Here is a 26908-nt window from a genome sequence, read left to right on the forward strand (position 1 = left end):
GGAATTTTAAGCTGCCAGTCTTGGGTCTGGAATCTCTAGCGTGTGGAAACAGGCCCTTCAGCCCAACAAGTCCAACTGACTCTCTGAAGAGTATCCCAACCAGACCTATTCCCCTACCCTACATTTACCCCTAACTTACACATCCCTGAACACTATGGGCAATTTAGCTTGGCCAATTCACCTAACCGCACATCTTTGGATTGTGGGAGGACACTGGAGCACCTGGAGGAAACCCACGCAGACACGGGGAGAATGTGCAAACTCCACACAGGCTGTTGCTTGAGGTTGGAATCAAACCCGTGTCCCTGGCGCTGTTGCAGTGCTAACCATTTAGCCACTATGCCGCCTTTTTTCAAAAGCCTACTATACCTGGTATTCCCAGGTTGTGTCCCATCCAAGTTCTAACCTGGCCTGAGTCTGCTTAGTTTCTGAGATCAGATGGGATCGGGTGTTTTCAGACTAGTATGGACACAGGCTTGTCCTTTTCTTAACCAGGCTTGGATGGCCAAAGGCCTTGTTCCTGTGCTGTTTTGTTCTTTGTTCAAACAAAGGGAAACTCTATGTTGTGAGTGTACAGAAATGCTCCAACTCCCTGCCAGAATCTGAGCAGAGCGCTTTAGGGTGGAGTTGGTGATGACTTTCCAGTGAGGTGAGTGTGTTTGTAAGGATATTGTTGGAATAAAGAAAGTAGCATTAAGCCTGTCTGTAATTAAATTTCTCCAATGTTTCTTTTGTGTAGTGCAACACTGTTAATTGCTACCTTACTGTTAACAGCAGTCATTCTCACCTCACCTCCAGAGGTCAGCCCTTTTGTTCAAGTTTAGTTCAAGGCCATCAGAAGGTCAGGAGCTGAGAGGCCCTGATGGAACACAAACTCAGCATCACTCCGGATTGACAAAAACTTCTTGGTAACAAGACAACTTCCATCACCTTTGCTGCTGATAGCTGGGAATTGATTTATGTGCTGCTGATTGACTGAATTAGATTTGTCCTGCTTTCCTATTTGGGAATAATGAAAATTTGAGGCCAGTTTCAAAGTTGTTCTGGAACAGCTTGGCTAGGGCTGTGGTTAACCCTGGAGCAAAGGTCTCCAGTATTACTGACTAAATGCCGTCAAGGCCTACAGCCTTTGAAGTATCCAATGCCTTCAGCAATTTCCTGAAATTACGTGGAGTGCATTAAAATGGGTAAAGGCTGATATCTGTGATGCTGGGGACCACTGGAGGAGGCTGAGGTGGATCATCCACTTTGCACTTCTGGCTGAAGGTTGTTGTGGATAGATAAAAGAAGCTGGGATTGTTCTCCTCACAAGACAGGGTTGACAGGAAATATGATCGAGATATTCAAAATCACGAGTACTCTAGACATAGCAGATTGAGATAGGGACCATTTGGGAAGGTCCACGGATGCTGGTTCTGCCAAACTCACATAGGGCCCATGAATAATTTTTTTCAACGAAAAAGAAACCATTCCTATTGGTGAGAGGGTCAGGAACAAACTGACACCAATTAAAGGGATTGACAAAAGAGTCAAAACCGATATAAGGGAAACAGTGTATGGTATAGTGTTTTTCCGCAGGAGCTCCTTGGGATTCCTGTACTTTAAACAAAATTTATAATTTTGAATAATGTATAATAATGAAAAAAAATGCAGGCTTATAGAGAAAACGCAGGAATATGGGACTAAGTGAGTTGCCATTGCAGATAGATGACGGGTCAAACAGGTTCCTCTGTGCTGTTGACACAGAATACAGAACATAGGACAGAACAGCAAAGGAATGAGCCCTTCGGCCCATGATCTTATGCCAAACATGACGCCAAATTAAACTAATCCCTTCTGCCTGCCCTTGGTCCATAACATGGACATTCATGTGCTTACATAGAGGTCCCTTAAATGCCCCATCATATCTGCTTCCACAACCACCCCTGGCAGTGCATTCCAGACTCCTCCCACCCTCTGTGTTAAAAAAATCATACTCCTCACATCTTCTTTGAACTTCTTCCCCCTCACTTTAAATTCATGCCCCCCAGTATTAAACATTTCAAAATTGGGAAAAAATTCTGCCCATCAACCCCATCTACGCATTACAGAATTTTATAGACTTCTATCAAGTCTCCCCTCAGCCTCCACCGCTCTAGAGAAAACAACCTGAGCTTTTCTAGCCTCTTGTTATAGCTCATCCCTCTAATCCAGGCAGCATCCTGGTAAACCTCTTCTACATCATCTCCAAAGCCGCCACATCCTTCCTGCAATATAGCGACGAGAACTGAGCACAATACTCTAAGTGCAGCCTAACCAAAGTTTATAAAACTACAATATGACATTCTGACTCCAGTACTCGATGTCCCAGCTGTTAAAAGGGAATATGCCATATGCTTTCTTTACTACCCTAGCTGCTTGTGTGGCCACTTTCATGGAGCTATGTACCTGAACCCCAAGATCCCTCTGTACACCAATTCTGTTTGTTAACTTTAACTCCTTAAAATTTGATCTCCCAAAGTGCAGCATCTCACACTTACCTGTACCTGCGGTTATTGGATTCTATGACTCTGTGAAAATCAGCTGACAGCAACAAGCTGGAAAAACCAGTGAATGTAAAAGGTGGGCCACTAACACAGATGGACAGCAACTGGTGGAAGAAATTGCTAGCTGTAGTGAGGGAACTGTCAGTCATAGGACATCTAACTTCAAACACAGACCATATACAGCAAAGAAACAGATACATACAGCATAAAGAAGGGCATGTAACCAAAAATGCTGTGTCCACAATGCTACCTGGCCTGCTGACTTGAGCACGACACTAACCGAAAGACATACAAAGTTCAGCGTGTACACTGATTTTACAGCCTGTAACAATTCTGCACAAACTGCTTTCTCTCACAAAAATGAGTGGTTGAGATTTACAGCCTGCTTCCCAGATGCTCATTTTCACTTTGATAAGTTGGCAAAGCAAGAAGAGAAAATAAAACTGAAGTGATAGAAAATTTCAGGAGATACAGGAAGTCTTGGCTCGAGTGGAACCTTCGTGCAGGCGATGGGACTCTTCCCTCTGGATCCAAACAGACCGGATGCCAGCACTCTCAAACACTGCTTCATTGTAATAAGAATTTGCACTTACATAACAACTTTAACATAGTATAAGTCACATGTCAATTCACAGGAACATTATCAAAGAAAAATTTGATCAAGATACTTTCAAGCAAAGAGGTAGGTTTTAAGGAATGTCTTAAAAGGAGGGTAAACAGAGAGAGGAAGAGAGGTTTAGGAGAATAATTCCAGAGATCCATGCCTAGAAACTAGAGGTTTAGCTGCCAATGATATACTGACAAAGACGCAAGACACAAGAAATAGTGAAATGAGATCTTAATGAACTGAAGTTTTCCAAGATAGGAGGGGATGAAAATTTTTCTCAATTTCTGGATTAATGCAAAGAGTGAGGCAGAGAGAAGATGGTACATGATGTGGTTGATACATCAGTAGCTATTTACTTGAAAACTGAATGCAGACGTTGGACCACAGATGAACACTGGTGGATGCCAGTTGTTTCACTGCAATACAAAAATGTTGGGTAGTTTAACAATGAGCTTTATAACAAAACTGCCAAAACAATTAGCAATTTCAGCTTCATCCATATCACAGAAACCCAGGATTTTCTGTTGAGAAAAAAAAGCACAAACCAATGGGGAATAAAAGTCAATGGATCAAAAGAACAGAAGATGATTTTCAACAGTATTACTGAGCCAGCATAAGACTGTAATATTCAGACTCCATAACCCAAATTCAATGTGCACTCTCTTAACCACACGTTCAAGGGCTGGCAAACATAAGAATTGTGTGCATCCAGTCCCTCACAAGACCACCTGCGCACACAGGTCATGGGAGCAGGGTAAATAACCAGAGCTTCCTGACTGAGTGGGTAGAGTGCTGACAAACTGGGCCAAGCCTGATGTCTGGTCTTCCATCCAATTTTGTGGCTGCTGAATGAGAATCAAGAACAACCAGCTGTTGCTGCCATTAAGCGGTCCTAAACACTTCTTAGTGATGTGCTCGGATGGCCCGAAAATAAATTACTGTCATTAACAATGAAAAGAAGCAAGGATTTATACTTAGCTACTGCCTCCACAGGCTCACCATTCAACAACTGATCAATTGCTTTGGAAATTCAATCATTATTTTTCAGGTAAACACAGTAACTAATCTACCCACATTAACAAATGAGATAAATGGGCTAGAATCATATTTGCAGCAAAGTCACCATTTGGCCCACTGTGTTTGTACTGGCTCATTCACCACAAGACAATTCCGTGTGTTTGTGACAGGACAGAATGTTTAAAAACAAAATTATAGAACGATACAGCAAAGGAGGAAACCATTGTGCATGTGCTGACTCTGGGTAAAATCATCTACTTAGCCTGTCGCAGTTTCCGTATAAGTTGCAGCCTTTCCCTAATTATATGTCTAATAACATGCCCTATAATATGATAAAAAGAGATGTGATTTCCTTTAACATCAGTTGGTTTCTTCTGTTTGTTATAATACCTAAGTTTTCAGTAAAACAATTATGACTAAAGCACAGATAGGTCGCACACCATTATGAGGAATCTGTAACTGCGCACAGTCTGCAGCTGATCCATAGTTATAATTACCAATTGTCCTCTAACAACTTAGAGCTTAAAGTTCAAGGTACTTTCATCAACACCCATAAAATGTAACTGAAAACTGGGACTGGAGTAATAAAAGTTGCAGGGCTATATTTAATCGTATCGTGGAAAGGTTTATTAGGTGAGGACGTGAGTCAGGCTGCCCATTAAATGTCGTTATTAAGCAAATCCTTGATTTTCCCTGATGTAAAACTAAACAAAAATCCATTAAAAAGCTTGTTAAAACAGAGGTCACGTGACAAAGCTCATCAAGAAATGATCAAGCCTGTAAATTACTGTGCAACCTCTGTAGCCATTTACACTTTTCCTGCAGGTTAATGAATTTGCATTAGAACAGCCTCCACTTCTCCTGTTTCACCTTATAGCTGAAAACATTCTGTCAAATCTCCTCTGCACCCTTATATCCTTCCTAAAGTGTGACCATTAGAATGGGACATAATGCTCTGGCTGTAGCTAAACCAGAGCTTTATAAAGTTTACCATAACTTCTCTGTTTTGTATCATTTTATGAATTCAAATTCCCATCTGCTTTGCTCACCACTCAATATGCCCTGTGAACTTCGAAGATCAACCTCACTGTCTTTTCCCCCATACACATTTTAGAACTGTGCCATTAAGTATATATAGTCTGTTCTCATTCTCCCTATAGACCCTACTTGCCCATTCTGCAGGTCTACCTATATCATGTTCGAGTTCATTTTTGAAACTCATTCAGGGGATGTGGGCTTCCCTGGCTGGGTCAGTGCTTATTGCCCATCCTAATTGCTGTGAAGCAAGTTGCTAAGCTGCTTTCTTGAACCGCTGCACTTAATTTGGTGTGGGTTGACCCACAATGCTGTGCGGGAGAGATTTCCAGGATTTTGACCCAGCGACAGTGAAAGAACGCCAATGTATCTCCAAGATGGGATGGTGGGTGGCTTGGAACAGAACTTTCAGGGGACGGTGTTCCCATGCATCTGCTGCCCTTGTCCTTCTAGATGGAAATTGTCCTGGATTTGGAAAGTGCTGTCTGAGAGTCTTTGGAGAATTTCTAATGCACACCTTGTCGATGGTACACACTGCCGCGACTGAGTGAGGTGTGGAGGGAGTGAGTGTTTGTTTATGTGGCGGTAATCAAATGGACTACTTTGTCCTGGATGGTGTTGAGTTTTAGTGTTGTTGAACCTGCACGCATCCAGACAAGAGCAAGGTATTCCATCACACTCCTGTCTTGTGCCTGTAAGGCTGGAAGTCAACTCAAAGTTTCAAAACTGAGACAATATAGTTTTCTTGGCAAGAGTTTTAAGGGTTCTAGAGCAAAATGGGAATTTAAAGTCAATGGAATGAAGACAGACCAGCCTTGATCTTGTTTAATGATGAAGACACTGGACATGCTTAGCAGTTTCATCTTATATTCCTACATTACACGCAACGTGAAACTGGGTGAGACATCACGCTAACCCAATCTGCTCACCCTAGTCAAAATATAGAATGAAACCATGAGGCCAATGTATCAATATATCAATGACTATTGTAACTTAGCACTATGTGCAGCAAAAATAGAACTGGGTGCAGCTTTTGAGAAAAGCTGAGAGAATGCCAGCACAAAGTGTCAGCACGAAGGCAGGGTGACCCTCTCTGACATTATCATTTTCAAGATTAATGCCCATGAAGGGAATCTTAATCAAGGTCCACCTTCTCACCTTGAAGTCGTCATTTGCATTTTAAAAGATCATAAAGCTCAGAACAACATGATCTGTAAGTAAAAAAGGGCTCCATCAATCAGTGTAATAGGACAACAAACCCTCAGCAGTCAGTGTGTGAATCCTCACTTTGGGATTTATGCAGCTATCCGTGTTGTTCATGGCCAGCAAGGACAGCCAAGTGCCATAGTTCATTCTCAATTGGAAAAAAACAGTGACAGCCATATTAAACTGCCCTGTGGGAACAGAAAACCACCTGTCCAGATCAATTTCTACACAAGTAGGCCAAGAGGTGGTGTAGCAAGAAATAAAGAGATAGTGCATTAAGTAAAAATAGAAGAGAGAGAGAGTGAAGGGAAGAAGAGTTTTAAAGTAGTAAATCCACAGATTATTTTATGTCAGAAAATCATTCCCTGGCTTCCATCAAACCTTCAGAAATGATTGATATATCAGAAATGGCACTTAGGTACCACTGGTTAATATTGTTTATAGTAGTACATGGAAACTGAGTGTGGAACAGGAGTGTGTTACATTTATGAGGTTTATAAGATAATGATGTTTTGGAACGGTCTTCAACTTAGAGTTAAGGGAGGTCTGTAATCTGACAGCAAGTCTGGATGGCTTGATTGTTAGACAGTATAGTCCTTTTGCCCGAAACGTCTATTTCGAGGTTTTTTGGATGCTGTCTGAACTGCTGTGCTCTTCCAGCACCACTAATCCAGAATCTGGTTTCCAGCATCTGCAGTCATTGTTTTTACCTTGTTAGACAGTAAAGCCCAGGCTGATTTACTATGAGGAAGGTCCAAGATTTTCATGCTTGGAAACAATGGCTGCAGCCTATGTGCTAACAGAGGAAACACTGCGAGTCTCCAAACTCCCAGAAAAGTGTTGAAAATATCAGGTTGTAAACAGTTGTGCTTTAAACTGTCCAATTATTTCCAGGACGAGAAAGATTTGAGCACTTTGAGTAGCTAACTAGCATTCCAAACTGAATATAACGCCCATGTAACTCACATTGTCATAGTGCTGAATTTTGATAAAGGGGAGGGTAAAGAGGAAGCCTCTCTGATACTGGGATTATTGGTAGTCTTGAAAAATGTGTTGCTGGAAAAGCGCAACAACACATTTTACAGCTCTGATCTCCTGCATCTGCAGTCCTCACTTTCTCCTTATTGGTAGTCTTTCCAACATCCACAGTTTTTTGTTTTATTTTCATGTGCAAGACAGGCATAGAATGGGAGACAAGCTTGGGGAGTAACAGAAATGGAAGAAAGCATAATTTTGGGTAGATTGAGTAAATCAATAGGTACAGAAGTGTCGTGAAGAGGACTAAAGACTAAATATTTGGGATTTTAAAAGTGCAGCTCTATGTGACATACTTGATAGTTTCTTCCAAAGGTGAACACAGGAAGAGGTAGGATTAGGCATGGAATAGATATGCAAATGGTGAATGACACGAAGTAGTGATCAGAGGTGGCCTTAGCAGTAATGGACGTGATGGGATGAGGAAAACCACATGAGATGGCAAGGCTAAGGCCATGAGAGTATGGTTTGGGGTCGAAATAAATGGGAGAGATTTATGGGGGTATATACTATAAAATGATGGGGTGAAGTGAGCTGAAGCACTGAATGTGTTAAAATTTGAGGCAGTTAGGTTATTGAATTATAGAGGAGTGAAAGGTCCTGGGGAACAGCCAAAAGTGGTGTTGAGGCCACCATCAGATTAGCCAATACCTTACGGAATGGCAGAGCAGGCTCAGTAGGCCAAATAGCCTACTCCTGTTCCTATTTCTTATCTCTTTGGATGATTTATAGGGTAGAACACAGTGTCAAAAATTGTGGGTTCAAGACCACTGCCATACACTTGAGTAAATAATCTGGCTGATGCTTCCTGCATGGCACTCAGAGAGCACTGTACTGGAGGTGCCAAACTGAGACCCCTTCTGCCACTTTGGTGTAAAATAGGTCATGGCCAATAATCAAAAAAGAGCAGGGACAATTTTTATTGCATAAGCAGTATTACCAGAACAGATTATCTGGTTAATGTCACATTGTGATATGCGTGCGGGTGTGTAAATTAGCTGCTGGTTTTCCCTACATTACAATAGTGGCATACTTCAAAGAATAATGTATTATGGGACAACTTGAGATTGTGAAAGATATTTTTGATTGTCTAAAAACATAAAAGGTAGCAATATTGCAAGGTTAACTTATACATGTTGCAGAACAGAAAATGTATGTAGTGCAACACTGTATTGGAATAGGCTACAACATCTAAATACCAGAGCAAGTTACTAAAGCTTGTTCAGGAATTCTCCATTCCTAATAATATAAGTATGAACCATTCTCAGTGGTTTGATTGTAGTCAACTCTGACCATACATCATTGAAGTCTCCGAAGTGTTATCTGTGTGTTTTTTATGCACTGTTTTACAGTAAGACACACTGTTAGTACATAATGCTTCATAATATTGACTCAAGGTACCAGACAAAGAGAGTGGGCCTAAAAAGGGAGACAACAAAACTACCTTAGAAAAATATTTTTAAGCCTGTATTTTCAGAAACCATGTGGGCGATTGGTCTGACAAGAGTGTCTTGCCCTCAGATGTGGACAGCATAATCTGACATCAGCAACGAGGAGAGTATGTGAATTGTCAGGTCTTTCACTGTCCAATGAATTCTTACCAGCCTGTTAAGTTAAAAGATAAAGATCTTATGCAACTGATCACATTTCTGAATGGAAGTTTTCTCAATGTCTTGTCTAACAATATTCACTTAATTAAGATGAACGAAACTACTCACTTACTTGCCAGGGCCTTGCATTGTGTAAACTGGCTGCCAGGTCCTTGGCGTCTTCAGGCTCGAAACACTCAATATAAATAATTTATTTCATTTTAGTATAAAATCTATCAGCCAAATATTTGCAGTGGCTTTTTAAAATATTATTTCTGTTATGCAGATATACTGTGTGATACTTTGATCACATTGAATCCATGTTGTTACAGACTTGTAACCAGCAGTACTGTTCCCTTATATGGTTACCACTTGAAATTCTCCCTTATAGACACAACCTGGTTTGGAAGGTCATATCCCATGGTCTGTAACGTTTGGCTGTTTTTCACCGTTCAAGGAGATGCAGTAAGTTTTTGAACTGGGTCAGCTCCTAGTCAAGAAAGAGATTCCAACTTGTGGTATGCAAATGAATTGAGCATAAGTAGTACAGTTAGTAAGTTTGCAGATGACACCAAAATTGGAGGTGTAGTGGACAGCGAACAGAGTTACCTCAGATGACAACAGGATCTGGACCAGATGGGTCAATGGGCTGAGAAGTGGCAGATGGAGTTTAATTCAGATAAATGCGAGGTGCTGCATTTTGGGAAAGCTAATCTTAGCAGGACTTATTCATTTAATGGTAAGGTCCTAGGGAGTGTTGCTGAACAAAGACAACTTGGAGTGCAGGTTCATAGCTCCTTGAAAGTGGAGTCACAGGTAGATAGGATAGTGAAGAAGGTGTTTGGTGAGTACAGGAGTTGGAAGGTCATGTTGCGGCTGTATAGGACATTGGTTAGGCCACTGTTGGAATATTGTGTGCAATTCTGGTCTCCTTTCTATCGGAAGGATGTTGTGAAACTTGAAAGGATTCAAAAAAGATTTACAAGGATGTTGCCAGGGTTGGAGGATTTGAGCTATAGGGAGAGGCTGAACAGGCTGAGGCTGTTTACCCTGGAGTATCGGAGGCTGAGGGGTGACCTTATAGAGGTTTACAAAATTATGAGGGGCATGGATAGCATAAATAAGCAAAGTCGTTTCCCTGGGATCGGGGAGTCCAGAACTAGAGGGCATAGGTTTAGGGTGAGAGGGGAGAGATAAAAAAGAGACCTAAGGGGCAACTTTTTCACGCAGAGGGTGGTACGTGTATGGAATGAGCTGCCAGAGGAAGTGGTAGAGGCTGGTACAATTGCAACATTTAAAGGCATTTGGATGGGTATATGAATAGGAAGGGTTTATAGGGATATGGGCTGGGTGCTGGCAGGTGGGACTAGCTTGGGTTGGGATAACTGGTCGGCGTGGACAGTTTGGACCAAAGGGTCTGTTTCTATGCTGTACATCTCTATGACTCTATGAGAAGGAATCTATGATCCTTGATTTATTTCACAGGGGAGCTGGAGGGATTCGACAGGATAGTTTATTCATAGTCTTTTCCCTTGCTGTTGGAGCCATCACAGACCTCAATCACTGACAGCGTGGGCTAGCTTTCTGATATGGTCACAAAGCAATTTCAATTAAATCCTTCCAGTGAGACTGGTCACTATACTTACCAGCACAGAGTTGGGACGATCGTTTTGAATTTGGGCGTCTGTGAAGAACTCTGTGTTGTGGTTTAATCGACCATGACCACCATAGTCTGTTGAGTCAGTGTCCAGCACTATTTTATATCTGTACACATTGATTTAAGGAAAAAGGAAGTTACAATTGGAAATGTTATTAAAGTTACACAAGCATGTGGACAATTCATTTACAGTAACAAATCTTACCGTGTGTACACTCAAAACTACAGCACAGCATTCCTTCCAACTGGTTTACATCAATGGTTATCATCCAATGAGCCTTTTCCCATCCTAACCATCTATGCTATTCACCTTAACTATTCAATGTGTTCACATCCTTACCATTCTCTGGATGGGTGGGTGAGTGACTGAGTGAATGATTTTATTGTCACATGTATTTGGTAAAATACAGTGAAAAGTCTTTTGTCGCCACACTGTGGTGCCATTTTGGATTACAAAATGAATAAAAAGAAATTACTTAAATAGAGCTTCATCTTTAATTGACAGAAAAATATAAAGGCAGAAAAATCATAAATAATGTTCAACTTTACAGTCCTTCTTGTCTAGGATGGCTCCAGGGTTTCTATAAAGTGTTCCAATCTCCAGGCTGCAATGAGACCCGTTTCGGGTCCAGTCAATGCTCTAGGAGTCCCTGGCTCTGCTGACACCACCGTGCCATGAGGGAGCCCTGATCCAGGCCTACTGCACAGCCAAAGGTGCAATCACCAACACCACCCTCTCCCGTGCCCTCCACCTCACATTAGGGCAGCATGGTGGCTCAGTGGTTAGCACTGCTGCCTCACAGCACCAGGGTCCCAGGTTCGATTCCAGTCTCGGGTGACTATCTGTGTGAAGTTTGCACATTCTCCCTGTGTCTGCATGTGTTTCCTCCTACAGTCCAAAAGGTGTGCAGATCAGGTGAATTGGCCATGGGAAATTGCCCATAGTGTTAGGTGCATTAGTCTGGGTGGGTTACTCCTCAGGAGGATCGGTGTGGACTTGTTGGGCCAAAGGGCCTGTTTCCACACTGTAGGGAATCTAATCTAAAATCATTAGGGAGTCCTGATCCAGACCCACTACACAGCCAAAGGTGCAGTCACCACCCCGCCCACACCACGAGGGAGCTCTGATCCAGCCTTCTCCATGATGACACCTCCTCCACTGGCAAGAACATGAGAAAAATAAGGTGATGATGAAAAAAAGGAAGAGATAGAAGTTTCTCCTGAGTTTCTTTGTATGATTACCTCTTGATTGCCTCAGATTTAAGATGGCGACTATTGTGGAAACAACCTGTCTACGGTTATCAGATTGAACTCCTTTGTGTTCTTAATGCCCTCTGACAGACCTTCCCTCAATACTCACTTTACAGTCACTTATTTGAATAAATTCTGTTGTGTAGAAGAAACAAAGATTTAGCTGTTTATCACGTAGAAACTCAAGACCCCTGGTGGGAAGATTCCAGTTAAAATGGCACCACCTTTGTGTACTCAGGGTAATTTTGCCCATGGAATGCCTTTTGATTTTTTTGAAATGGTAGCGGTTCTTGTGAAATCCGGAGAGCTCAGCATAGTAATAGCCACCTGTTCAGGGACCAACCTTGTTTGAGGACATCAGAGCAGAAACAACCAGCCTGTAAAAAAAAGCATTCTGTGCACTGTGAAATAAAATTCCTCAAAGCTAGCTACTCTCTCGAACTTTTCACAAAAAGCTTCTCTCTCTGCAAACAACCCCCTGCTGAAAGAATAAGAGGGAATTCACTTTCAGAAGTACTGAAATAGGGAATCCTCCTCTGAGGATTGGTTTATTCACTAGCTTGTATCATAAGGAAAGGACTGAAAGGAATCAGAAGGACCCAAAGGAAAACAACTCAATGAGACATCAGTGATTTGAACTATACTTCTCTGACTTTGTTTTCTTTCCCACCGTAATAATTGTGTCTTGTCGGTTTGTATATATGAATTTTAAGAAAGGGTAGAGTTTGAGGTATAGATTACCAATTCAACTTGTTTACTTTTTGCAATTTGTTAAAATCAGTTTGATTCCTATAAATAGTTATTTTCTTGTAAATGAGGAAAAGAAATCTGGCAGGCATAATCTTTTAAACTGATTCAGACAGGTTGAATTGACAATTCGGTGGTTTGATCAGATTTTCACACTTGCTATGGGTCTGGGAATAATGATGGTTGATTTCCAACACACCACCCTTGTGAGTTCTGACACCAGCAATATCCTTGCATGTACCAACATTCCAGTGAAGATTTACCTAGACGTCAAGGTTTCTTGTACCACAGTTGCCAATGGCTTCTTTCCAGTGAATTCCTGTGCATTAATTAGGTGCTATTTCCTTCAGCTGGTTTCTTTCCAAGACATCTAGAGCAAACTGCAAAACTAAATTCACTATTATCTTCACAACAAATGTGCGTTCGCTAAATTCACTTTCAAGCAGACTGTCTCTAGCACACTGGCAGTCTGAGTAACTTCTTGATTGTTCTGTCTATCCTCCCTTCACTTCATAAATCCAGAAGTTCTGTTGCTTGGCAACAGTAGTAATTTGCATATTTCTTCCTCACTAAATTATTAAGACCCCCCCCCCCCCCCCCCCCCCCCCCCGGCCATTTCCAGGGATGTGTAACCTCATTAAAATACACTAACAAGCCACCAGACATTCCACCACTAAGACCCCCAAAACAATTCTATAAAATGAAACAAAATGTCTCCCCCCCTTCTTAACACACACTAAATACAAAATGCACATTGTATTTCACTTTATATATTGTTCTTCAAACCATACATTGTCTAAATTCACAAAAGCAGCAAAGCATTTGGGCCAGAAAACCAGAGAGAGCCAAATTGTACAGTGCTGCCTGCAACAAGCAATTAGCAGGCTTCAAGAATACTTTAACGATTCATCTCAGCTACTAGATCCGCCCGTCACACATGCAGTTCGCTCTTATAGCAATGTTCGGACTATCATACAGTCTTATAGTGAAGAGACCACTCATTGTATTGTGTGGCAGTACCACTATGCTTAATGTCATGGATTCAGTACAGATCGGGCAGGTCCAAACTGGGAGTCCATGAGATGCTGTTTGGCTGCAGCAACAGAATTGTATCCACTAAAATGTGCAAAACTGATGATTAACAAAAAAGCAAAAAACTACACATCCCAGCAATCTGAAATAAAAGCGATGAGTTTTGATGACAAATCATTTTGAAATAATCTCTCCATCCATACATGTTACAAGACCTGCTCAGTATTTCCATCACTTTGTTTTCATTTTTGTAATATCCATCACGATATTGTAAACCTGAAATCAATGGGAATCACAGGGAGAACTCCCCACAATTGGGCGGCACGGTGGCACAGTGGTTAGCACTGCTGCCTCACAGCGCCAGAGACCCGGGTTCAACTCCCAACTCAGGCGACTGACTGTGTGGAGTTTGCACATTCTCCCCGTGTCTGCGTGGGTTTCCTCCCACAGTCCAAAGATGTGCAGGTCAGGTGAATTGGCCATGCTAAATTGCCCGTGTTAGGTAAAAGGGGTAATATACGGGAATGGGTGGGTTACGTTTCAGCGGGTCGGTGTGGACTTGTTGGGCCGAAGGGCCTGTTTCCACACTGTAAGTAATCTATCTACCTAATTTAGATCCATACACAAAACAAAGGATGATGACTTTGGTTGTTAGAGACCAATTGTTTCAGCTCCAGGAGATATCAGGACTTAGGACCAACCATTTTTAGCTGCATCATCAATGACCTTCCCTCCAAAATAAAGTCAGAGTGGGGATGTTCTCTGATGATTACATGTTCAACACCATCACACCTCCTCAGATCCTGTAACAGCTCATATTCAAATGCAGAAGACATCCAGTCTATTAAGTGACATTGATGATTCGTGCCACACAAACGTCAACCATTGACCATCTCCAAAAAAAAAGCATTTAATGTTTGCTCTTCAATGATCAAGGAATTACTTAATCTGCCAGTATTGACATTTTAGGATAATCATTGACCAGAAACTGAACTGGACTAACCAAACAAATACAAGTCAGAGTTTGAGAACTCTGCAGCAAATAATTCATCATCTGACTCACAAGGATCATCCACCATCCACAAGGCTCAAGCCAAGAGTGTGATGGAATACTCAGCAGCAACTCCAACCACACAAAAAAAAAGCACACACAACAAAGCAATCCGCTCATCTTTACTCTGATTACTACCCGAATCATTCACACCGTCCACCACCAGTGCACAGTAATAGCAGTATACATCGTCTGTGAGGTGCACTACAACAACTCAACAAGGTTTCTTCCACACACCTTCCAAACTCTCAATCACTACTGTCTAGAAGGATGTAGGCAGCAGATGCATGGGAACATGCACATGTTACCCTAGCCATTGATGCCCACATCCCATGCATGAAAAAAATACTTATTGTATGTGGTTTAAAGACCAGAATTTATCAGAGTACCGGAGGTAAGAGTGAAATCAGAGCTAAATTACTTAGATTATACGGACAAGTTGCATAGATTTAGCTTTTAATTCCTCAAGTAGTTAAGAATAGGTCAGAACTAGCTAAAATGTTAAATGAAGTTGGCGTAGCAGATACTGAATCAACAAGGTAGGAACTTTGGAGAAGCAGCATAGTAAGCATCCGAACACAGCTTTCACCAAAATCTGAGCAGATGGTTATATAAATAATAGTTAAAAGACTAATGGAGTGCTGACCCTTATCAGAGGATGAATGTTTACAGGTAGGTGCATATTTATGCAGTATTCTGAAGTGACTCATCTGCAATGCTACAACTGGATAACACACCTCACAAACAGCTTACTAGAAAGGGTGCACTACTGATTCACCAAAAGATTGGGTCGGGGTTAAAGGGTTCAATTTTGAAAATTTTTTGCACAGATTTTTATTTTCCCATTTTTAGGATGTGCTATCTTATGAAGAGTTTCATTGCAGATATACTGTCATGCTCATATTAACTTGCCTTACGTGATCCTCACTGCATGAATTACACAGCCAACCTATTTGGGGGCTTTCTCATGCAATCGTGCAGCAGGGACAGTAAGGTTCCCACTGCTGCCACAACCTTCCAATGGACAAATCACTGTCATTATATTTAAAACTTAGCTGCGCCCCAAGAACTAGCTTACACACTGTTGTGGTTCTGTTCGCCGAGCTGGGAATTTGTGTTGCAGACGTTTCGTCCCCTGTCTAGGTGACATCCTCAGTGCTTGGGAGCCTCCTGTGAAGCGCTTCTGTGATCTTTCCTCCAGCATTTATAGTGGTTTGAATCTGCCGCTTCCGGTTGTCAGTACCAGCTGTCCGCTGCAGTGGTCGGCATATTGGGTCCAGGTCGATGTGTTTATTGATTGAATCTGTGGATGAGTGCCATGCCTTGTGTCATGACCAGCTATCCTTAGTAGCCACACACGCAAATGACAAGCAACATGAATTCGACTGGGACAACACTACTATTACAGGACAAGCCAAACAGAGAACAGCCAAGGAATTCCTAGAGGCATGGCACTCATCCACAGATTCAATCAATAAGCACATCGACCTGGACCCAATATACCGGCCACTGCAACGGACAGCTGGAACTGACAACCGGAAGCGGCAGATTCAAACCACTACAAATGCCGGAGGAAAGATCACAGAAGCGCTTCACAGGAGGCTCCCAAGCACTGAGGATGTCACCTAGACAGGAGACGAAACGTCTGCAACACAAATTCCCAGCTCGGCGAACAGAACCACAACAACGAGCACCCAAGCTACAAATCTTCTCACAAACTTTACACAATGTCCTCTTATGAAACCAAAGTGTCTCAGAAAGGGAAGCTAGCACTCTATTTTCCAAATAGAGACCTGAAGGTCCTAGTGGAAAGAGTGATCGAGATGTCTGCCACCCCCCACCTGGTGGACCACCAGGAGAGGCCAAACATGGAAGTAGATGGACTCCCAACCTCACTGTTGCAGGAGTATCTTCACTCAACGGTCCTTATTCACCTTATCCTCGACAGCTATTAATATTCCAGACCTTTGGCTAAAAGCTACCACAAGCTACTTGGCAGCCTCCAAGTAAACACAAAGTGAGCAAGCACTCAGAAATGGGCGGAGAGTTATAGGATGTACAATGAGTAGGCACATGAGGTGGATGGATGCCCCTTTGTACGAAGTGACCTCGCAGAAGTATGTAGGGCAAAGGCACCCCTGAGCTCCACAGTGAAGTCCTGAAGGGCTGACAGGTGGTTTCTAAGTTCATCCGAGATCAGCCATGATGTGGTTAAGAATCAAATTGTCCATGGCGTATTCAAACACATGTTGGTGAGGTGACATTAACATTAGGACCTGTAGAAGCAAATGGGGAGCTGCATCTGCTGGGCAATCTCCCAGACTTCCAATTTGAAAACTGACACCATCAACTTTCTTGGGAAAGGAGGGGAGATCAGAAAAACAAATACTTAAATAAAGGTAAAATGTAGCAGGTGCTGGGAATCTGGGACAAATACGGAGTATGCCAGATCTGTAAGTGGCCAGCATCTATGGATATGGAAACAGGGTTACTGCTTCAAGTCTGGTATAAGTCTTCTTGATCAGTTATACTGAACTTCAAATGTTACCGCCTTCACAGATGCTACCCGACTCGGTGAGTTTCTCCAGCATTTTCTGTGTTTGCTAAAAACGAGGCAAACCCCATGCATTAATGAGATGCAATGGAAATAACCTAAGTGTTGTGAAACAGTGAGATTCTGATTTTGCTGTTGTAACCTAAAGGGGAGATTGGAAATTTTATCTTGAAGTTGAAAATCAGATTTTTCATTCTCATTACAGCTTCCCACATTTCTTGTCGTTTACAAAATACTGTGCAAGAACTGTAATAAACACTGCATTGGACAAACAGGCAGAAAACTAGCCACCAGGATGCAAGAACACCGACTAACCACAACACGACATGACCTCTCTCACTAGAATACTGACTAGAAGGACACCACTTCAACTGGGACAACACATCCATCTTAGCACAAGCCAAACAGAGACATGCACAAGAATTCCGAGAATTGTGGCATTCCAACCGGAACTCTATCAACAAACACATTGAGTTAGACCCCATCTACCACCCCCAGAGAAAAGGAACAGGAAATGACATCACCACTCCAAACATAAATAGAAAGCAGGAATCATGTACACTGCTTCGCCTGAGGCCCGCTGAAGATGTTGAAAATGTTTTGCTGGAAAAGCGCAGCAGGTCAGGCAGCATCCAAGGAGCAGGAGAATCGACGTTTCGGGCATGAGCCGTTCTTCAGGAATCAGTCCTCACTTTTTCCCACTGAAGATGTTACCTAGTAGGGTGATGAAATGTCTGGAAATGAACCTTCCAACTCAGCAAGCAAACCTACATCCATTTCTTGCTATTCCCCACATCACACAAGAGACAGAAAAATTCCTTCATAGGCTTGCGTTCCTCTAAGCATAGAAGGTTAACGGGTGACCTAGCTGAAGTATGTCAGATAATAAGTGGATTTGTTTAGGAGAGATGGGGAGAATTTTTTTCTTTACCAAAACAAGGGAGAAAACACCTACAGATTGTAGCTAAGCAACTCAAGGATGATGTCTGAAAGGAACTTCACACAAAGGATCTGGGACATACTCTCCCAAAATTAGCTAGTTATTTAAAAAATAGAATTAAAATCAAAACAAATATCGCCATATTCTTCTGGGTAAAGGTATTAGTGTGACAGAACCCACGGCAAGCAAGATGGGATTAAAATATTGATCAGCCAGGATGTAATTTAATGGTGATACAGTCTGAGGGAATGAATGGCCACCTCCCATTTCTATAACCCTATTGTGAACTTAAATGGTATTTCAATATGAATCATGTTAACCTTTAAACATTATTTAATTGAGATAGTATGTTTCTTAAATTGTAACATAGTGATTCTAAGGCGAGGGCTACTGCTCTCGCATATCAAGCTCAATCTTTACATCACCAGCAGATTTCTCATGTGAAGTTATTACCTGTTTAATGAGATTAGTTGATTGAAGATATTGTCAGCCCCAAGCTTGAGAGAACTATAGCAATGATCCATAGCTGCAAGGACAACAGTTAATCCAACACAAGAAATAATCAGAGGAGGAGAAAAGCATTATCTTGTTAATTAGAGTTTAGAGATGGGGTTAGTGTTGAATTATACAGAATCAAAGGCAGATGCAGAATGAGTAGTTTCACTCAGTGAGTTTGGATATGTATGTAATTATTGATAGGATAATGGAATAGAAAGTGAAGAAATCAGCTGCTTATTTACAACTGTTTTTAACTTTTGACACAATCAAAACTTCAGAAGTTGTTCAAGAGAAAGGCATTAAAAATGGTGAACTGCACTCTGAATTTGGGTTCCACACAAGTATTGAGCTTGAATATGTAGCACATTGAATGCCAGCGTTGAATTGCTCAAACATAGGAACTAGGAGATGGAGTAGGCCATTCAGCCCTTCAAGCCTGGTCTGCCATTCAATACGATCATGGCTGATCTGCTCGTGGACTCAGGTCCACTTATCTGCCCACACACTGTAACCCTTCGTTCCTTTACTGTTCAAAAGTCTATCTTTTCGTTAAAAACATTCAATACATCAGCCTCAACTGCTTCACTGGGCAGGGAATTCCACAGATTCACAACCCTTTGGGATAAGAAGTTCCTCCTCAACTCAGCCCTGAATCTGCTCCCCTTTACTTTGAGGTTATGCCCCTTAGTTCTAGTTTCATCCACCACGTGAAAACTAATCTGACCTTATTTAGAGGCACCTGTCAGCAATAAAGGTAAAGGGGCCACAGTCCCAGAGGACCACAGGGCTAACCCCTTATTAGAGGGAGATGACTGGTGGTGGTTTAACCAGAGGGTCACTCTGCTTCAGAGGAGGGGAAGAGGGTGAAAATGCAGCATCTATGGTGACCTCAGCTGGTACAAGATTGAAGGTAAAAAAGGCATTCTTGATGAAGGGCTTTTGCCCGAAACGTCGATTTCGAAGCTACTTGGATGCCGCCTGAACTGCTGTGCTCTTCCAGCATCACTAATCCAGAATCTGGTACAAGACTGAAGCCGTGCTGTGTGCATCATGAACCAGCTAACAGTAGTACCAAAGTTATCAGTCCCACTCCCAGTTTTGACCCACCAGTAGGTGAGTTGCTGGACTGCCATGGCCTGACAGTTTTAGAAGAGAGAAGCTTGAATAATTACAGAGAGACGGAGAGTCTGTTGGTGCTTCTGAATTCTACGAGCCAATTTTGCCGTGTTCATTAACTCACTTCACTGCCTTCTGTTCTTTCAACAGTCTCGCTAGGATAATTTCCACCTCTTTTCCAGCTGTTATTTAAGTACACAACCAATTGTTTTCTAACCTCCACTTCCCACTCCATGAGGACAATCATGACCTGTCCAGGCAAAGGATTTCCATTCAAACCTGCCCTCAGCTGCTCAGCATTTCCCCACTTTCTGGTCCTTTATTGTAATGGTGCACGAGGTGGTCATTCGGCCCATTGTGTCTGCACCAGCTCTTCAAATGAGCCTCTTTACCTACTTTCAATCTCCTGTTTCTTCCCCATACCTTTGCACACTATTTCTAACCAAATAATCACCCAATGCTCTCTCGAATGCCTTTATTAATTCCAGACCCCAACTATTGTAAAGAATTTTTCTTCCATCACCATTGCTTATTTCACACAAAATTTCAAATCTGTGCTCTCCCATTCTGACCCCTTTTAGAAGTGGGAACAGTTTCTCCCTAAATATTCTTTCCAGTCCAGCTATGACTTTGAACAGTTCAATCAAATCTCTTCTCAGCCCTGATCTCTCCACTAAATACAGTTACAATTTCTACAATCTAACGTTATGACTGAAGTTTCGAGGGTAACAATGAGAGGTAGAGGAAAAGATTCTATTTCTAATCAAACTACCTCGATAATGAACTCCTTAAGGGTGAAACCTGAAATCTTTACCAGTCCAGACCTGACCCCAACCCCCAAAACTGTTGTTAACTCTTGACTGCCCTCTGTCGTAGCCCATAAAGCCAATGAGTTGCATCAGAGTTGGTAAATAAATGCTTGCCTAGCTAGTGACGCCCACATCCTGAGAATCGATAGGAGATAAAGCAGGAAGTTTTTCAAACAGAATAAAGAGCAGCTTGCGAAAGTGTTGACTGTAGCAGTTTAAATCCAGGTACAACAACACATTACTGAAGCTATGTTTATACTCAGCTTTCTGGAGGCAGCAATCAGTGCTGATCAAGATGCTCAAGAGGAGAAAATGCATTTCCCAGTGTTAAATTGCTCAGCAACTTCCTCATCCAGCCATCTGCTGCACAGGATTAAATTACCATTAACACAACAATGTGCAGAGCAACAACACAGGGAAACAGAGATAAAGCAAAATGGTCAAAACTAACTTCTAACTGAAGCTAGCTGAAGAAAACTGAAGATTTCCTTTCCTCCTAATTCAGAGATTTTTAGTGGTAATTTCCCAGGTAACTATTCGTGGTGCTTTGTGGTAAATAGTGAGGACTGTAGATGCTGGAGATCAGATCAGATTAGATTCCCTACAGTATGGAAACGGGCTCCTCAGCCCAACAGGTCCACACCGACCCACCGAAGAGTAACCCACCCAGACCCACTCCCCTACCCTACACTTACCCCTGACTAACACAGTGAGGGTGGCACAGTGGCTTGGGTTTCCTCTAGGGTGCTCTGGTTTCCTCCCACAGTCCAAAGATGTGCAGGTTAGGTGAATTGACCATGCTAAATTGCCCAGAGTGTTAGGTGCATTAGTCAGAGGGAAATGGGTCTGGGTGGGTTATTCTTCAGAGGGTCACTCTTCGGAGGGTCGGTGAGAACTTGTTGGACTGAAGATCCTGTTTCACACTGTAGGGAATCTAATCTGATCACATCACCTAACACTATGGGACAATTTAGCATATTCTGGATTAGTGGTGCTGGAAGAGCACAGCAGTTCAGACAGCATCCAAGGAGCTTTGAAATCAATGTTTCGGGCAAAAGCCCTTCATCAGGAATAAAGGCAGTGACCCTGAAGCGTGGAGAGATAAGCTAGAGGAGGGTGGGGGTGGGGAGAAAGTAGCATAGAGTACTTGGGTCGGTGGGTTTGTAAAAAATGTCAGTGTCACCGACTCCCACAGCTACCTGGATTACACCTCTTCCCACCCTACCTCTTGCAAAAATGCCACCCCGTATTCCCAATTCCTCCGCCTCCGCCGGATCTGCTCCCAGGAGGACCAGTTCCACCACAGAACACACCAGATGGCCTCCTTCTTTAGAGACCGCAATTTCCCTTCCCACGTGGTTAAAGATGTCCTCCAACGCATCTCGTCTCCATCCCACCCCTCCAACCAATAGAAGGACAGAACGCCCCTGGTGCTCACCTTCCACCCTACCAACCTTCGCATAAACCAAATCATCCGCCAACATTTCCGCCACCTCCAAAACGACCCCGCTACCAGGGATATATTTCCCTCCCCACCCCTTTCCGCCTTCCGCAAAGACCGTTCCCTTCGTGACTACCTGGTCAGGTCCACACCCCCCTACGACCCACCCTCCCATCCTGGCACTTTCCCCTGCCACCGCAGGAACTGTAAAACCTGCGCCCACACCTCCTCCCTCACCTCTATCCAAGGCCCTAAAGGAGCCTTCCACATCCATCAAAGTTTTACTTGCACATCCACTAATATCATTTATTGTATCCGTTGCTCCCGATGCGGTCTCCTCTACATTGGGGAAACTGGGCGCCTCCTAGCAGAGCGCTTTAGGGAACATCGCTGGGACACCCGCACCAATCAACCACACCGCCCCATGGCCCAACATTTCAACTCCCCCTCCCACTCTGCCGAGGACATGGAGGTCCTGGGCCTCCTTCAACGCCGCTCCCTCACCACCAGACGCCTGGAGGAAGAACGCCTCATCTTCCGCCTCGGAACGCTTCAACCCCAGGGCATCAATGTGGACTTCAACAGTCTCATTTCTCCTTCCACCTCACCCTAGTTACAAACTTCCAGCTCAGCACTGTCCCCATGACTTGTCTGGACTTGTCCTACCTCCTATCTCCTTTTCCACCTGTCCACTCCGTCCTCTCCTCCCTGACCTATCACCTTCATCCCCTCCCCACTCACCCATTGTACTCTATGCTACTTTCTCCCCACCCCCACCCTCCTCTAGCTTATCTCTCCACGCTTCAGGCTCAATGCCTTTATTCCTGATGAAGGGCTTTTGCCCGAAACGTCGATTTCGAAGCTCCTTGGATGCTGTCTGAACTGCTGTGCTCTTCCAGCACCACTAATCCAGAATCTGGTTTCCAGCATCTGCAGTCATTGTTTTTACCTCGACAATTTAGCATAGCCAATTCACCTAACCTGCATAGATTAGATTAGATTACTTACAGTGTGGAAACAGGCCCTTCGGCCCAACAAGTCCACACCGAACCGCCGAAGTGCAACCCACCCAGACCCATTCCCCGACATTTACCCCTTCACCTAACACTACGGGCAATTTAGCATGGCCAATTCACCTAACCTGCACATCTTTGGACTGTGGGAGGAAATCGGAGCACCCAGAGGAAACCCACGCAGACGCGGGGAGAATGTGCAAACTCCACACAGACAGTTGCCTGAGGCGGAAAGTGAACCCGAGTCTCTGCCGCTGTGAGGCAGCAGTGCTAACCACTGTGCCACCATGCACAGCTTTGGATTGTGGGAGGAATCCGGAGCACTTGGACGAAACCCACAGAGACATGGGGGGAATGTGCAAACTATATACAGACAGTCATCAGAGGAGGGAATCAAACCTGGGTCACTGGCACCGTGAAGCAGCAGTGCTAACCACTGAGCCACCGTGCCATCAGGAAGAACTTATGATCGAAACATTGACTCTCCTGCTGTTTGGATGCTGCCAGACTTTTCCAGCACCACACTCTTTGGCTTTATGGTAATTGTCAAGAATCTATCTGTTTTTGGTACAGGGCAAGCGTTATTTGAGGAAGTTTACTGCCACCAATTCTCCTTTGCTTTGTCATTGGATTAATGATCAATGGTAGAAATTACACCACTGTACAGTATCTACAGAAGAGGCAATGTGCTTTAATAACAAGGTTTAGTGCATGACGGCAATAAGTGCAACTACATTTGGTCAGGAATAATTACCATGACTCTCAGGAACTGCTATAGGTATATCTGTTCCCTCTGAAAGCTAGACTAGAACTCTATGTTTTCACACAGACTGGATGCGATGTGGGTAAAATCGGTGGAGCTAATGTAACATAATATTTGGCTCTTCAGAACTATTAGCTCACACAACAATTTTATTGCCGGAGTTTAGTAACATCGAGGAGGTGTCATTGGACCAATAAGCTCAAGGTTTGAATGAATAAGCTGGAGACACTGGCTGGAATTTAGTGTCCGCCTCGGGGTGAGTTTGGAAGCAATGAAACATGGGGAATGGAATTTAATAGATTAGAACTTCCACCTCCACCCTGGTTAAGCTCAGGACGGGGAAGGCTCAATGACAGCTTCTCTGTTCAGGTGCACTTATCTCAACCAAATTTGGCATCTCAAATTTCGGTATGGTTGGTGTCACATCTGGCATGCCACCCTGCTGCTCTTCATTGTACAAGGATTGAGCTCTTAATGTGGTAGCAATGGTAGTATGGAAGGCCGGTCACAAGATTGCAGATTGTGTTTGGCTACAATTCAATTGCTGATGGCCCACAGATCTCATGAATGCCCAGTTTAGAGTTACTAGATCTGTTGGAAATCTAAGAGGAGAAAGTCAGGACTGCAGATACTGGAGATCAGAGCTGAAAATGTGTTGCTGGAAAAGCGCAGCAGGTCAGGCAGCATCCACGGAGCAGGAGAATCAACGTTTCGGGCATGAGCCTGAATTCCTGAAGAAGGGCTCATGCCCGAAACGTCGATTCTCCTGCTCCGTGGATGCTGCCTGACCTGCTGCGCTTTTCCAGCAACACATTTTCAGCTGCTGGAAATCTAACCCTATTAGAATGGTAACAATGCAACACAAAATGAAGAAGAGTACCCCTGAAAGCAGAACTTGGTCTCCACAAGAACTGTGTGTTGATCATTAATGTCATGGATAGATACATCTGCAGCAGGCAGATTAATCAGGATAAGGTGAAGTTCATTTCTCTTTTCCATTGACTGCCTCACGACCTGCTGCAAACTCAGTCCAGCAACTGTCTTTAAGAGGTTTATAAAATCATGAGGGGCATGAATAGGATAAATTGACAAAATCTTTTCCCTGGGGTGGGGGAGTCCAGGACTAGAGGGCAGAGGTTTAGGATGAGAGGGGAAAGATGTAAAAGGGATCTAAGGGGCAACTTTTTCATGCAGAGTGTGGTGTGTATATGGAATGAGCTGCCAGAGGAAGTGGTGGAGGCTGGTACAATTACAACATTTAAGAGGCAGCTGGATTGGTATATGAATAGGAAGGGTTTAGAAGGATCTGGGTCAAGTGCTGGCAAATGGGACTAGATTAGGTTGAGATATCTGGTCGGCATGGACGAGTTGGACCGAAGGGCCTGTTTCCGTGCTGTACATCCCTATGATCAAGTACTCCCAGGCTGCCTTTGTCCTACGAGATGGTCGAGGTTGTGGGTCTAGAAAGTGCTGTCAAAGCAGTCTAGGCGAGTTGCTGCAGTGGATTTGGAGATGATATATACTGCTGCCATTGTTCATCAGTGAAGGAAATAAATGTTGGTATTAGGAGAAGTAAATATTGAAGGTAGCAGATGGAGTGCAATCATACACGAATCTTTCACCTAGATAGTGAAGTTTCTTCAATGTTGTTGGAGCTGAACCCATCCGGGCAATTGGAGAGTATTCCATCACCCTCCTGACTTGCGCCTTGGAGATGACGACAGCTTTTGGCCAGCTTAATTTATTTACCACAATTCCCACCCTCTGACTTTTTTTTTAAGTGAGTATTTGTATAGTGAGCCCAATTACATTTTTGATCAATGGTAACCCCCAGGATATTGATAGCTTGTGATTCAACAAAGATGATGACATTGAACGTCAAGGGGAGATCAACAAATTCTCTCATTGAAAATAGTCATTATACAGCAGTTGAATGACACAAATGTTACTTGCCACTTCCAGTCCAAGCCTGGTTGTTGTGCAGGCCTTCAGTAAGATACTTAATACCATGCAATCATCAGCAAATACCTCCACTTCTGACTGTCAGCTTGATTTGCACCCTAAAAACCATATTCAACACTCACTCCTGGACCATCATGTAGTGGCAGTTATGTCTGCTATCTACAAGATGCACTGTGACAACTCATCAAAGCGCGTTCTAACTCTGCAACCACTACCAAGCAGAAGGACAGAGGCAACAGGCACATAGAACCATCAGCATGTACAAACTGCCCACTTTTTCACACATCCACCCTGACTTGGGAAAATAACTGTTACTACGTTGTTACTTGATTAAAAATTTGGAACCCTTGAGATTGGTTGAGGTCTCCAGATGTGAACTCAATGGAGTTTAGAAGGACAAAACTTACAGAATACTGAGAGACCTGAACAGATGCAGAGATGTTTCCACTAGGAGAGATTAGGACACAAGAACACAGGCTCAGAGTGAAAGTACAACCCTTTGGAACGAGATGAAGAGGAACTTCTTTAGCCAGAAGATGGGGAATCTCTGGAACTCACTGTTGTAAAGGTCTGTGGAGGCCAAGTCATTGAGCTTATTTAAGACAGAGATAGATAAGAGGATCGACGGTTATAGGAAGAAGGCAGAATAGGACTGAGAAACATATCAGCTATGATCAAACGGTGGAACTGACTTGATGAGCCGAAAAGTCTCTTTCCGCACTGGAGGGTTTCTGAATTAGACCATTCAGCCCATCGAGTCTGTAATGACCCTCCAAATAGCATTGAACCCCTGCCTACTGTCCTATCCCTGTATCTACACATTTACTATGGCTAATCGACCGAATCTGCACATCTTTGGAACGTGAGACCAAACTGGAGCACCCACCAGAAACTCTCACAGACTCGGGGAGGAAGTGCAAACTCCACACAGTCACCCAAGCAGGAATCAAACCTGGGTCCCTGGCACTATGAGACAGCAGTGCTAACCACTGAGCTACTGTGTTGCTTAAATTTTGCCCCTACATCTTATGGTACCATCATTGTGTGTGTGCGCACTGAC

General features: G+C 43.2%; 1 protein-coding gene and 1 pseudogene across 3 annotated transcripts in view; both read right to left on the minus strand.

The window, feature by feature from the left end:
• The window catches only part of gbe1b (glucan (1,4-alpha-), branching enzyme 1b), a 591749-nt gene that overhangs the window by 17560 nt on the left and 547281 nt on the right, over positions 1-26908 (minus strand). For all 3 annotated transcript variants that reach the window (XM_072585795.1, XM_072585794.1, XM_072585793.1), the window contains exon 15: positions 10661-10778. In XM_072585795.1, the coding sequence (XP_072441896.1) occupies positions 10661-10778 (118 nt within the window). The remainder of the gene's footprint in view (positions 1-10660; positions 10779-26908) is intronic.
• Positions 358-476, minus strand: LOC140486559 (5S ribosomal RNA; annotated as a pseudogene).

Source organism: Chiloscyllium punctatum, chromosome 15 (genome assembly GCF_047496795.1).
Source record: "Chiloscyllium punctatum isolate Juve2018m chromosome 15, sChiPun1.3, whole genome shotgun sequence".
NCBI lineage: Eukaryota > Metazoa > Chordata > Chondrichthyes > Orectolobiformes > Hemiscylliidae > Chiloscyllium > Chiloscyllium punctatum.